The sequence below is a fragment of the Argiope bruennichi genome, chromosome 6, assembly GCF_947563725.1.
Source record: "Argiope bruennichi chromosome 6, qqArgBrue1.1, whole genome shotgun sequence".
NCBI lineage: Eukaryota > Metazoa > Arthropoda > Arachnida > Araneae > Araneidae > Argiope > Argiope bruennichi.
The window spans coordinates 37,244,771-37,257,796 of NC_079156.1; the positions used below are offsets into that span (position 1 = coordinate 37,244,771).

Sequence of the window (13,026 nt, forward strand, 5' to 3'; positions counted from 1 at the left end):
GGCACACTACCCCATGCCAGGACGCCGACATTTGCTGTTTTAAAATGTTTATAACCATCAATTACATTAATGCATTTGTGAAATTCTATAAATTTTCTGAAGGTTTAATCTGCCATTTTCAAGTGTGCCGGGTGTTCAAAAGTCCGTTAATATTTCAAAATTCAATCATTCACTGAATAATGTAGATAGAGAGATAAAAATTTATACACATGCTTGAATTGACAAGATTTTTCATTTAAACTAAACAAAAGGACCGATAGTTGGCCATAAGCAGCAAACCATCAGTGAGTCTGCATGAAACGTACTGTAGCGAGAGTGAGAATCAGATGCACTAGCAATCGCTCCATGTTGTTTTTTGCTAGGAAAGGCACTGTTAGTGAAACTGGGTTATTAGAATCGAGAATCTGCTGTTGCATTATTTCGATTCCATCGCTAATCGAAGGATATTCGAAAGATTAAAAGTCCTGTGACAAATGTAGTTGTGAGGAAAATTATTACAAAGTTCGGGATCATGAGTTGTTTAGATTATCAGGCCCGTAGTGGATAGTAAGTGAATGACGGTCGACATATTGAGCATTTGTTACAAAGAGCAGAGTCTTTGCAAAAAATCAATTGCTGTGCTAATTATTGCTTTTACAACCATATAAAGCGCCATCTGCTCAGTTTTTGCACATTTTGTTTGAGGGAAAGAGGTTTAATAAAACCCTATGTCGTTTCAAGTATGTGTATCTGTTTTACCTATCTACCTACATTATTCCATAAATTATTAAATTTCCAAATGTTTACGGATTTTTGAATCGGTCGGTATATTTATATTATGTATTTATAGGTTATCTTAAGTTTATCTGCCTTAACAATTTTGTAGATTTGTTTAGTAATTAAAAACAGTTAACGAAGTCCGATAAATTCAGACAATTAGTTATCATTAATGTAATACAATGTATAGTATCTACTTATATATTTAAATTAAATGGTAAAACCAAAGGACCCATTTTTGCAGTCAAGTATCCGATTAAACCAATTTTTATTTCACCAGAAGGCGCACCTACCTAGATAAACTGTTATCTTTTTTACAATATCTCCAATATAACTGACGCATATTCATTACAGAAACTAGTTATAAAAAAATGCACACTGGCAGAATGCTTAAGAAATAAATTTAAATAACTAAAACTTTATTTTCTTGCTGTTAGATATTCTCTATTCATAATATTCGCGAATACACAATAAAAAATAATTTCTAAAATCGACTTGAAACAAATAGTGATCTATTATCAGAAAGAAAATAGACATAAAAGGCTCTGGAAAAATAACTGAACTTCATAAAAAAATTCTGCCAAACATAAATACCAACAAGTAAAATAAGTAAAATTAAATGAAGAATGAAATAAATAAAGTTATAAAAAAAGTGGTTGAGATATTAAAAATTTTGTAGAATTATTATATAAAAGAGAAATAATCTAGCTTCAGGATAATGAAATTCAATTTCGAAAACACTAAAATTTGCATTTCTGCGGAAATTTAATGCTAAATACTAAAGAAAAATAATACTAAAAGAAAATATTAGTAGACTAAAACTATTTATTATTTAAATAATAATAAAATATTTATTTTTAAAATTAATTCGGATAATTCCTAAGCCAGATAGTTAAGAGTTTATTGTATTAAGTATACGTTTTTGTTAGATTCATTGTTTCTTTTTTTTAAAAAAAACCTTGCAGGCTTTACCAAAACCATATCCATCATCAAAAATTTTTTGCGATTGTCAATGTGCCTCTCTCTATATCGGATGAAAAGATTCAACCAAATATTTGTCATATAAGGTGGCGGCTTAGTGTAGTCTAAATCCGTCGCGTTCAAATGCCATCACTCCCCGCCCTCTACAACAATAGTGCGATATGAAAACTTGGAGAAAAGATGATGAGGTGCATTTGTCCTTTAATCAAAGTTAAAAATGATAATGATTGTCTCTAAATAATTTTCCTATAACTTCAAGCTAATCCATTATTAAGAAAAACAAAAACCTTTATCAATGTGGTACGTAAGTAAAAAAATTTACAAAGAATCTTCTCTATGTATTAGAGAGATCATTATTTCAAATATAATGTATTCTTACTTATCTTCTTTGGTATTTTTCTATTCATGGGAATTTTCTTCCAGTTCAACCCAAATACTAATAAATGCCTGTATCCTCGTAGATCTCTGAAAGTTCAAAGTTCAGTGATTTTGCTGTAAAGTGATTTGATTTTCAATATTTAATTATAACACATTTGGGTTAAAAGCAATGAGCATGGAGCGTTCGATAGTGTTGTGAATGAAAGAGAAAGCTTTCAAATTAATTTCGTAAACTAACTACAAACTTACTTTCGTCAAATGCAATATTAGTGTTTGATCCTATCTGTAAAACAACTTGAAAGTTTAGTTGATTGACTGAGTTAGTCCTCAAGCATACATTATTTTTATTATGTTTCTAGTATTGCCAGAATTTATAAAAGTTTGAGAAACTGAATTTCTTCGTTCTGTATTATGTAAATATTGCTATAGTAATATACTTGTATAGTAACCACCAGTTTGATCTCTCTTTGCAGAATGCCATCCCTGGGCGTCACCCTCTGTACACCCCTTCGTACGACGAGGATCCGGGCATCATGTCGGAAGTGGAGACGTCGGCGACGGGCTTCCGGACGATCAGGGCCCCCAAGACCCCTCGCATTGCCTCCTTCCCCCCACCTTCCACTCGTGGGGGAAAAGCACCACCTCTCCCACCGGATCGACACACTATGGGTAAAAACCTCCACTTTTTTTTAAGAAAGAGAATTGAACGATTTTTACTTAATGGGAATGGGAGGGGAATAGAGAAAAATTTTAGAATAGGCGATTTAAGGGCGAAACTTTTATTTATGGTAGGGAATTAACAATTAAGACTTAAAGTATTTTAAGAGACATAAAAAATAATATATATTGGTAATTGGAAATATAATAAATTTTTGAACTTTTGTAAACTTATATTTACTATTATGAATATTTGAAACTCCAAAATTTTCTCCTTATCAGTTGAGTCATTCTTTTTTCGGATTGTATGATGGTTAAAATAAAATTTCAAATGTAACTTCCGGATTAAAAAAAGAAAAAAAAATTCATTAAAATAAGAGCAAAATTTTAGGGTAAAAAATGGAATCACTGGTTAAAAGTTTAAACAATAGAACATTTTAGGAACTCATTACAGCTTTTTACCATTTTAGAAAATTTACATTTCAGAACTTGATTGATTGAAAGCTTATATTTTCGGATTTTTTGCTCAGAATTCATTTGTAGAGTTGTTTTTAAATTAAGGATACAAACTAATAATTTTTTTAAGGCGGCATTGTTTAATGAACGCACTCCAAAAATGTCAAACTGGCATGACGAAATGCTCATGAAAATCTCAAAAGGAATGAATTAATTTTAAAAATTAGTTTAACAAAAGATAAACAACTCAACATCTGGATTAACTTTATTCTTGAATTAAAATACATAGTTTCTAAACAACAGCGAAGCTTTTCGTCAGCTCCCCAGACGCAAAAAAGTTACAAATTTGCAAGTTTTTCATTGACAAATGCAGGATAAACTTTAGCTTTTTTGCTGAAATGAACGAAATCAAGGAAATTTATGAATTGTTTACGGGATCATCAGAAATAGACGTCCGTCTGTTGATTTTATCACAAAGTATAATGATTCATTCAGCCGTGAAAAAGACAATCTGGCTTTGTAAAAGCTATAAAAACAGCCAAATTTATCTGTCAAATCAGTGACAAGTTCATCATCTAATAGTAAAATTCTTAGGCAGGTTGTCTATGAATTGATGACTAGTACATTATTGTGTTAGTGTGCATTGACAAAGAATACCTTGTAGAACCCTTCGGATATATATTATGTGGCATTTATACCATACTGATTTCTTCTATACAAAACCTTTTTTATTCCAGTTTTGATTATTATAGTAGTTAAGATAAAAAAAAAGTATCATTTCTATACTTTCTAGAGCAAAATCAATGGTTGATTATAAGTTTTCCGTTCAGTTTATGGAGATGATACTTCTTTTTTGTACTGATTTGTTTCAGTTATTGTGAGTTATTAAGTTGTAAACAGATAAAACTGCTTTAAACTATTTCTAGAAGAGAAGATTCTAAATCAAGAGACTAAATGAAAAGGAAGGAAATTTATGATTATATTACTTTTTTTCCTCGGCATAAAAAAAAAACTTTATATAAATAAAAGTCATTTTGAGTATGTATGAATCTTTTACATCTGTAAAGAAATTGACTGAATTCAATCAAATTTTGCACTTATTATTATTATGAGGATTGCTTTTTTTTTCTAATTTTAAAGATAAGAGGACGAATATTGCCAACTTTCTAAAGTTTGACAATTGTTCTATTGATTGAAATATTGCTTTTTTTTCTACAGTAATTTCGGTGCAATTGATTCCAAAAGAAATGTTTTTATATCATCCTAAAATTCGAAATATCTCATTTTCAGTTATATGATTTCATATCAGTGTAGTTTTCTGTTTAATGTTAATAGATTTTTCATATTTAATATTTAATTGAATAGATGCAGATGAATTTTGGAATAATTCATCTTTCTAATTTTAAAAATCGTCTGGTTCAATTGATATTCTCATTTTGATTACAAAATGTTTCAGACGATTAAAGTATTTATGATAATATATTACAGAAAAATTAGTTTTGACATAAAAAAATTTTTAGATATGAAAGTATTTTAATCCTGAAAATCGATTGCATCAACTAGTTATTGCTAAAGGTCGAAAATAAAAACCATTCAATCGTATCCTCTTGCGGATTGACTAACGCATCGACTTTTTACTAACGCATCGAACATCTATCGTCATAATTAAAGAAACTAATGCAATTTATATTTTTGCAATCACAATGAAAGTTTTTGTAACGATCAAAATTATGGTAATTTTATAACTCTAAAGAATATTTTTTAGTTTCAAAAATTATATTGTTGATCAAATTATTTATTTTTTATTCATATTTTCTTAATAATTCAGTTAATTATTTTAGATTATTTCGTATAAAATTATGATGAATTCGTATAATACTTTGGTTCGGTGTTCGAAACGGAATACGTTTAAGCTCACACAAAGCAAAAGTTTGGCGATAGGCTTTATAATGTTCTTCTAATAAATTCTTTTGCCTTATTATTTCTAATTTTAGTGCGCTTATTTCTATTATTACAAATAACACGATATTTTAAGTTAGTTTTAATAACAGAAGTGACGTTTCTATTTTTTACGACAAAAATTGAAACAGATATGATTAAATAAGTACAAAAACATAAAGAAAGAATATAGGTTTAATAAATAAAAGAGTACGCTTAAAAAGCAAACTGTTAAAAAAATAAAAAAATGAAGGCCCTTCATGAGATTTAAATTCTGGAGTCTTATTTGTAAGCCTTAATCGCTATTGAAAACAAACACAAATAAAAAGATTGTTACCTAGTCCGTATATTATTTTTGCAAAGAGATGGACCGCTTCTTTTTTATGTCGATATATCTGACGTCGAAAGAAGTGTAAGCTATCACGCGAATTTATGTCTATCACATAAAACGCCCAAAATTCATTCAGGGAACGAATCCGAAGCTTTTGGTGTGGTGACATCGTCTAATAAATTAACTTTATCAAACAGCAAGCAAGGCATGTTCTAATATGCAATTATTCAATTATTTCCTTATTATAACTTTAAACTATTTGAACTATTGTATACATACTTTAATATTTATTGGAATATCTTGTTTAATATTTTATAAATCATATGTTGATTGTTTCCTGTTATAAAATTTCGAATAAATGAGATTACATTATTGTGATAACGTTTTTAATCTATGTTCACTGACATAACGTATGTGACAATTTTTATTGAGTATGCAGTTTTGGCTACTCAAGATTAATCTATTGCACCAAATTTCATAAATATATAGTTAAAAGGTAAAAAAATATTTCAAATAAGAAGCCAAATTTATTTGGAGATAGATTAGAGAGCAACATATTTATCTGAGGAACACTTCTCTGCCAAATTCATATACTTCTTTAATTTGAAATTCAAATTATATCATTTTTCTTTACATTTTAAATTTTCTCTATTTTAGCCTCAACCACCAAAATGTTATGTAACCATTAACTTCATGCTCCTTCCCTTGTAGGTCCTGTGTCCCCACAACTAAGGCATGAAAATTTGACCTTAGGTAAGAACATTTTCTTCCAGAAATCCCCCATTAAATGTACCCATTCCTCTTCCTCTTCGGGAAAGAAAAGGGGGCTAATTTTATTTCAAACACAACCTCCCTCATTTCCTGCGAGGAGTCAGCACTTCACTTTCTCTCCTGGGAACATTTTCTGACACTTCCAATAGAAGCAAACTTCCCCAATCGACAGAAAGAATAATTAATTTTCCCCGCGAAAACTCTTTTGAAGGGCTCTGCCGGAGAACGTCGTGCATGTCACTGTTGCTTTCTCGTGACTTTTGAATTACGATCGAAACCAGTAAACAATTGAGTTAATAAAATACGCCAGAGAATGTTTTGGTTGTTTCACCATAGAGAAGATTTGACAGTTGAATACAGCGAATAAAACAAAATTTCTGTAAAATAGTGTGACCTTCGTTACTTGCGTGTTCAAAGTAACGAATGATGAAATTATTTTGTTGGTGATGTACACGATGGAATAAAGTGACAATGACGGATATTTGATGCTTTTCTTTTACGTTGTTTTCAGTACTGTTACAAAAATTATTAAAATTTAGAATTTCTTATGAAATTTCAAAGCAGTAGAATTGTACCAATTAATTAGTTTCGATGTAACTTCTAAAAAAAGTTATTCATTATTTCTTAAAATAACTTTTTTTAAACAAATGGATGAAAAGAATTGTGGATAATGTATCTATGCGTCATCGACTTTCATATGTAACAGAAAATGGCAAAATCGGAACAATAGTTTAGCTTGAAGATTATTTCTTTGGTTTAGCCAATCATTTTAAATGCATAGATAATTAACAAACAACTGGTCGCTGTAGATGGTTAGTAGTTAATACTTTAAATTAAGTTCGGAAGTTTTATACAGGTGTTTATAATATAATATGATTGTTTGAATTTCATTAATTGTCCATCGTCACTGGTGGCCTCTGACTCGGTTCTTCTTCGAACAACCTGTACGCAACTATGCTGAAAGCGACCTGATGCTGCCCCTCCTCTGGCGGCTTCACCATACCAATTAGTAGATGAACCCTATAGTTATATAGTTGTGAATACAGCTATATAAAAAATGTCAATTTAATGCGCACCAAAACGACATTTTAAAAACAAAATATGAAACATTTGTTATTTAACATTCAATTTAATGTCTTAAGAGTCTATTTAATTTTAAATTTGCAAATTCAGCATTTGAAATCAAATCTTATTTGAAATAACCAGTTATCTGCTTTTTATAATCCATTAAACTTCAAGCGATTGAATAAATTTTATTGTTGTTTCATAACGCTATATACCACTAAATAATGTCGATATGACAAAGAATAAATAAATAAACTGTGACCGGAAACAATATTAGTTTAAAGAAGTTATTAATATGTAAAATTTGTTGAAATACTTATAATACCTTTGCATAGAATTTGTAGAACTTATTCAAGATCTTTTACATCATGCAAATACAGAGATGTAAATTTATCTCTCGTAATTTTTATTAAATATCTGTAGACCCAACTGTATGAAGAACAATCTGAGGATAATATCATTTGCATATTAAAATATTTTTGTTTTGTGTCCCTTATAAATATAAAACGTTTGCATTTTTATTTGTGATTCATCGCCATAATATTGATTGAACATTGATTCGTAAGACTTATTTACTTTCACGTATGCAAAGCGATAAAATAAAAGAATTGTAATAATCCAAAAAATTTACATTGGAATTTTGATAATTTATGAATACGAAAACACACATTTTCAATATTATATCTATTTGTCTGCGAATACAATAACTCAAAAACACGTTGAGGTGGAGAAAAGAGCTTGATATGTGGTTTTTAGATCAAATTTTTAGATATCTGTCCAATTTTTTTGAATAAAATTGTATGCATGGTTTTTTTAATTCTATTTTATCATCTGCAATTTTTAGATCAAATCCATAGAATGTGAGACCACCTGTCGTTGTACATATTTGCGTTAATATGAGTGTAAGGACAATAATTCAAAAACACAATGACTGATAATGAGTTATATTATAAGTGATATTTAATTTCGGCCGTGAATTTTGTTATTCTTGTATAATTATTATCCTTATAATATATAAGGATAATGTATATAATTATAATTTCACGGCTGAAATTAAATATTACTTATAATATATATTTCATTTCAGCCGTGCATTTTGTTATTCCTATATAATTATTATGCTTATATATTATAAGTGATATTTTATTTTTCGTAATTGAAATTTAATGATTTTTATAATTATCTAATGACGAAAATGTGCAAATCCATTTACAGCCCATAAATCGAGATTATTTAAGTTAAATTCTCAAAAAAATTAATATGATCAAATTACATATTGATAAGTTAATCGAATGAATACTAGACTTGACATAATTTGTATTTTTGAATCGACTAATGACTTTTAATTGTCTCGAAAAAATTAAAAAAAAATTAATGTGCACCATATTCAAAGTAAATGGTCCATATCTTTACTTTTATTCAATTTTGCAATTTATAATATATTAAAAATTATATATATAATATAGTATTAAGTATATATTAAATAATAATATATTATAAATATTTGAAATTTATAATATTTTCTAGGTCTAAAGAAATTAATGCAAAAATGAATATTTTTGGATGCGCTATAAACATTCAATAATCAGGCAAAAATAGTGGAATAGTTTTTTCAATATTCATTGAAAAAACTATTCCACTCCGAATTTTTCTATTACACACTTGTAGCATCAAAAAACAAGCTACCCATCTGAAATTAATGAGGTGTGACACACGTATCTTTTCTTTCATCACATATAACTGAGTTACAGAGCATCGAGGCGCATCTGGAGAAATCACAGCCGGAGAGCTGCTCTTTTCGTGTATAGGAAATGTCACGTTCCGTGTTGGCAGGATTCTCCTTCTATTACAGCAGATTATGTTATGGTACGTGAATATGATGAAGGATAGTAATCTCCAACTTCCTCCTAATTATAGGGCTGGCTTTTTTCTGATAGATATTCTTGGGAAAAATCGCTTTTACTCTTTTCAATACTGCAATATTGGTCGGTCTTGCACATTAACGTAGCATTTGTTTTAAAGAAAGAAATATTCTTAATCAGCATGAGTAGTTTCCTCGACGTTTTCTTGTATTCTACCTAATAAAGATAATACCCAGCACTTCTTCAAAAAAAGAAAAATTGTGGATCTTCAATAGAATCATGAAAACACAAGTGCTTAGATTTTTATTTTCATAGTCCCGCACGTACTATTTTATAACATAGTCAGGAATAGCGAATATGCATATTGGATGCCTTTTCATTTAACCAATTTAAATCAAAATTTGACATAGAATCACTATTTTAATAAGAAGGTGACATATAAAATTTCATTCAAAACAGTGAGCTTAAGTTACCGCGCTTAGAGGAATGAAAATATGCAGCCTGACAGAGGGTTAATTCTATCACGAATTTAGCTTTAATTCGAAATATGATATTAATATGTGTTTTAAATATTAAAATATGAACCAAATTTTATCCATCTAGCATTTTGTGGTTATCGCATTCACTTGCATTTGAACAGACTGATAGACAAACTTCTTGCAAATGGATTCAAAACTTGAAGGAAATCTGAAAACTTGATGCAAAGGTCAAATACTAAATTTTCCTAATTCATAGCATTTCTGAATTAGAAAAATGAAGCGTTTCATGGATATATATAATTACAAAAACGTGTTTTTCATATTTAGGGAGATTTAAAACATTGAAGACAACGTTTGTGACAATTAATAATACTTTTTTTTCTTGTATATTTCGCATACGAGAGAGTAATAAATTTGATCTCGGGAAATTTGTCTATAGTTTGATCATGTATGATTTCCATTCTAATTAAGAAATTTTTAGGAATAATAAGTGTTTCTTCCTTGATATGCAAAGACACTGATCATATAATGATAGATGAAGTGTTTGCTTTTAACAAAGGGCTTTGTTCTTTGGTATAAGGCATTTCGACATAGTAAATTCCAACCAAATATATTGCGTTAGCTTAATCAACTATTTAGAAATGAAATAGTATTTTTCTGTTATATTGGTAATAGGTTAAATGTAAGTTGACGGAGCTACAACAACTGCATTTGAACAAGAATTCTTTAAATAAAAAAAATTAGATCTGATAAACTTTGCGTCATAAATAAACGACAGTATTCAGTAGTTTTTATAAATCATGCATGATTAATAAATAGATAATAATAATAATAATATAGCAAGTAATAATGATTGCAATTAAAATATTTTCGTAAAACTGAAAATAATTTCAACAAATATGTGATTACAATAAATAGTTATAAGAGAAAATTTTTTGATTATTTTTAAAAATAAAAATATCAGTAAATAAGTGATTAATTTTAATAAGCAAACCGTTTTTAAATACAAAAATTGTGCAATAAAACTTTAAAATAAATAGTGCAATTCACATATAATGTGTTAAATATTCTTTAAAGTGAGATTTTATTCAATATTGAATACTTTCTATAGCATTAAGATCATTATATAGACAAATTAAGTAGAAATCTATTTATTTCAAATCATTGAGGACATAAGGTAATACGTGAAAACAATTGAAAAAAGAATTGCATTTGTTTGTTTTAATTTTTAATTAACTAAAATAAATTCGCATTACAGTATATATTTTAATATCATATTTAGGAAAATTCAATGGAATTTCAAATATTTAAAAAAATATTGTCGGTTTTGAATAAAAAGGTTTGAACCAAGAAAATACAGTGACATAAATGACAAATACAACGACAAAATTCAAAATCGAAATTCCGAAACAAATGAAAGAAATAAAGTTTCTGTTTTTTTTTTTTTTTTTTTTTTTTTTTTTTTTTCCTCCAAAGAAACTTAGATCTTATATGTTTGATGCTGTAAAAATGATATATTTATTTTAATATATAATACATTTTTGATAGTTATCGGATTAATAGTGTCCAAATGTATTCTGTATTTAAGTTTTATCATTTCAATTTAACAGCATAAGTTATTTGCCAAATTATAATTGTAAGAATTAAATTCCTTAATCGTTATTTTAATATTTCATTCAGAAAAATTTGATAAAGTAATTATTATAGTACTTGATTTACAAGGTTCCAAATGAAATTATAAGACCCCGATGAGTGTATTCAAATTTTCAGTGAAAACATTAATCAGTATGCATAAGCCATTAAAAGTTTTATTATATCATTGTTTAGAAATTTTTATTCTGAGCTTTGCCATAAATCTCATTCTAATCACATTGTTTTTCTTTGGTTCAGATTAGACATTACTAGAAAGTAAGGTTCACATTAAAATATATGACATTTGATTAATAAAAGGGGAAAATTCTTGAAAGCTAGATCTTTACATCCAGTTGAAAAAAAATATAACCTCTTTTTTTTTTAACATGGTTCTTTTATTTTCATTTTATACTCTGTTCTTTTGGATAAACTTCATCAACTAAATGTTAACGTTTATTTTTTTCCGCTGTATCTGTAATCCCTTTTCACTAGTTCTTTTTTTAGCATAAATAAAATTTTCACTAAAAAAATTTTTGAAACAGTAAATATAATTGTCGAATATTATGCTACGGATAAATATTCGACATCATCAAACAGTAAATTTCTTTGATCTAATACCAAACTCTTAATGGCTACACAAGAAAGTTCTAACATATTCCAAGAGTTAATTTCAAAGTATAGTATTGCTCTATTAAAAGAAACTTATTAACGCACCTTTATTGCGTTCTAATATAAAAACTAATTGTAAATTTATCTTAAATCTTGGAACTCAAGGTAATAAATGTGGAAATCCCATCTGAATCATTGGAATCAATGCACATTCCACATTATCTAGATTTAAAATTCGAGTTCATGAGAAATTAAGTTATCCTTTCTATTGTGTGAGTCGCACATCTGGTTAAACTGAGTGCAGAACAGTTGAATATTCCTGAAAGTATACATTTAAATCTGGCAAACTGCTCGTTTTCTGAAAGTTAATTTCTTTCTGATCCTAATAAAAATGAAATATGTGTAATAATTATAGTATAAGCGACACTATTCGCATATTTATATCATTGATTAATAACTGTTTTTGACATCCATGAATATTTTTATTACTTTTACATTTACTCTTTTAAATGGATATTAATTTCCACAGGAAAATGCACATTTTCTGTTCTTTCTGTTTTTCAGCATTGGAAACGTAGTTGCATGATGGCCAAAAATTAACTAAATAATCTCAAGATAATAGGTTAGATACTAAATTCAATCAAATATATGCTATGAGGGTGCCTGTGCAGGTTTATTCTAACCCTGAGTTAACTATACGTGTCTCTTAGAAGAAATTCCAACTAAAGCATCATCTTCATCTATTAACTAAACATACTTCATTACGTAATTTTTAGATGGACTCCCCTTATTACTCTATATTACCCCTTTATATCTATATTCAATAATGCAACAATTTGTGAACAAATTGACTGCAGAATGACTGCGGAACGTCATTCTTAGGAGCAATATTATAAAAATATTTTTACACTTATTTTTTTAAAGGCACAATAGATAAATGAAATAAGAGATACTAAAAAATAGAGCACAAAGAATGTTATTTATACCAATGAAGCCACCGAGTATGTTATTTTACTAGGGTAACTCTTCATAAAATTTTAGAAGCTGATGAGCTCTTTCTCGCTAATGAATATACTTCCTATTTACGGATATAAAAGAAAATGACATTGCG

General features: G+C 28.2%; 1 protein-coding gene across 10 annotated transcripts in view; it reads left to right on the plus strand.

Moving 5' to 3' along the window:
- LOC129971156 (coiled-coil domain-containing protein AGAP005037-like) overlaps positions 1-13,026 on the plus strand; it is a 383,974-nt gene that overhangs the window by 295,037 nt on the left and 75,911 nt on the right. For 9 of the 10 annotated variants that reach the window (XM_056084662.1, XM_056084663.1, XM_056084666.1 and 6 more), the window contains 2 exons: positions 2,589-2,784; positions 6,209-6,250. In XM_056084662.1, the coding sequence (XP_055940637.1) occupies positions 2,589-2,784; positions 6,209-6,250 (238 nt within the window). The remainder of the gene's footprint in view (positions 1-2,588; positions 2,785-6,208; positions 6,251-13,026) is intronic. The other variant, XM_056084664.1, reaches the window with a different exon arrangement.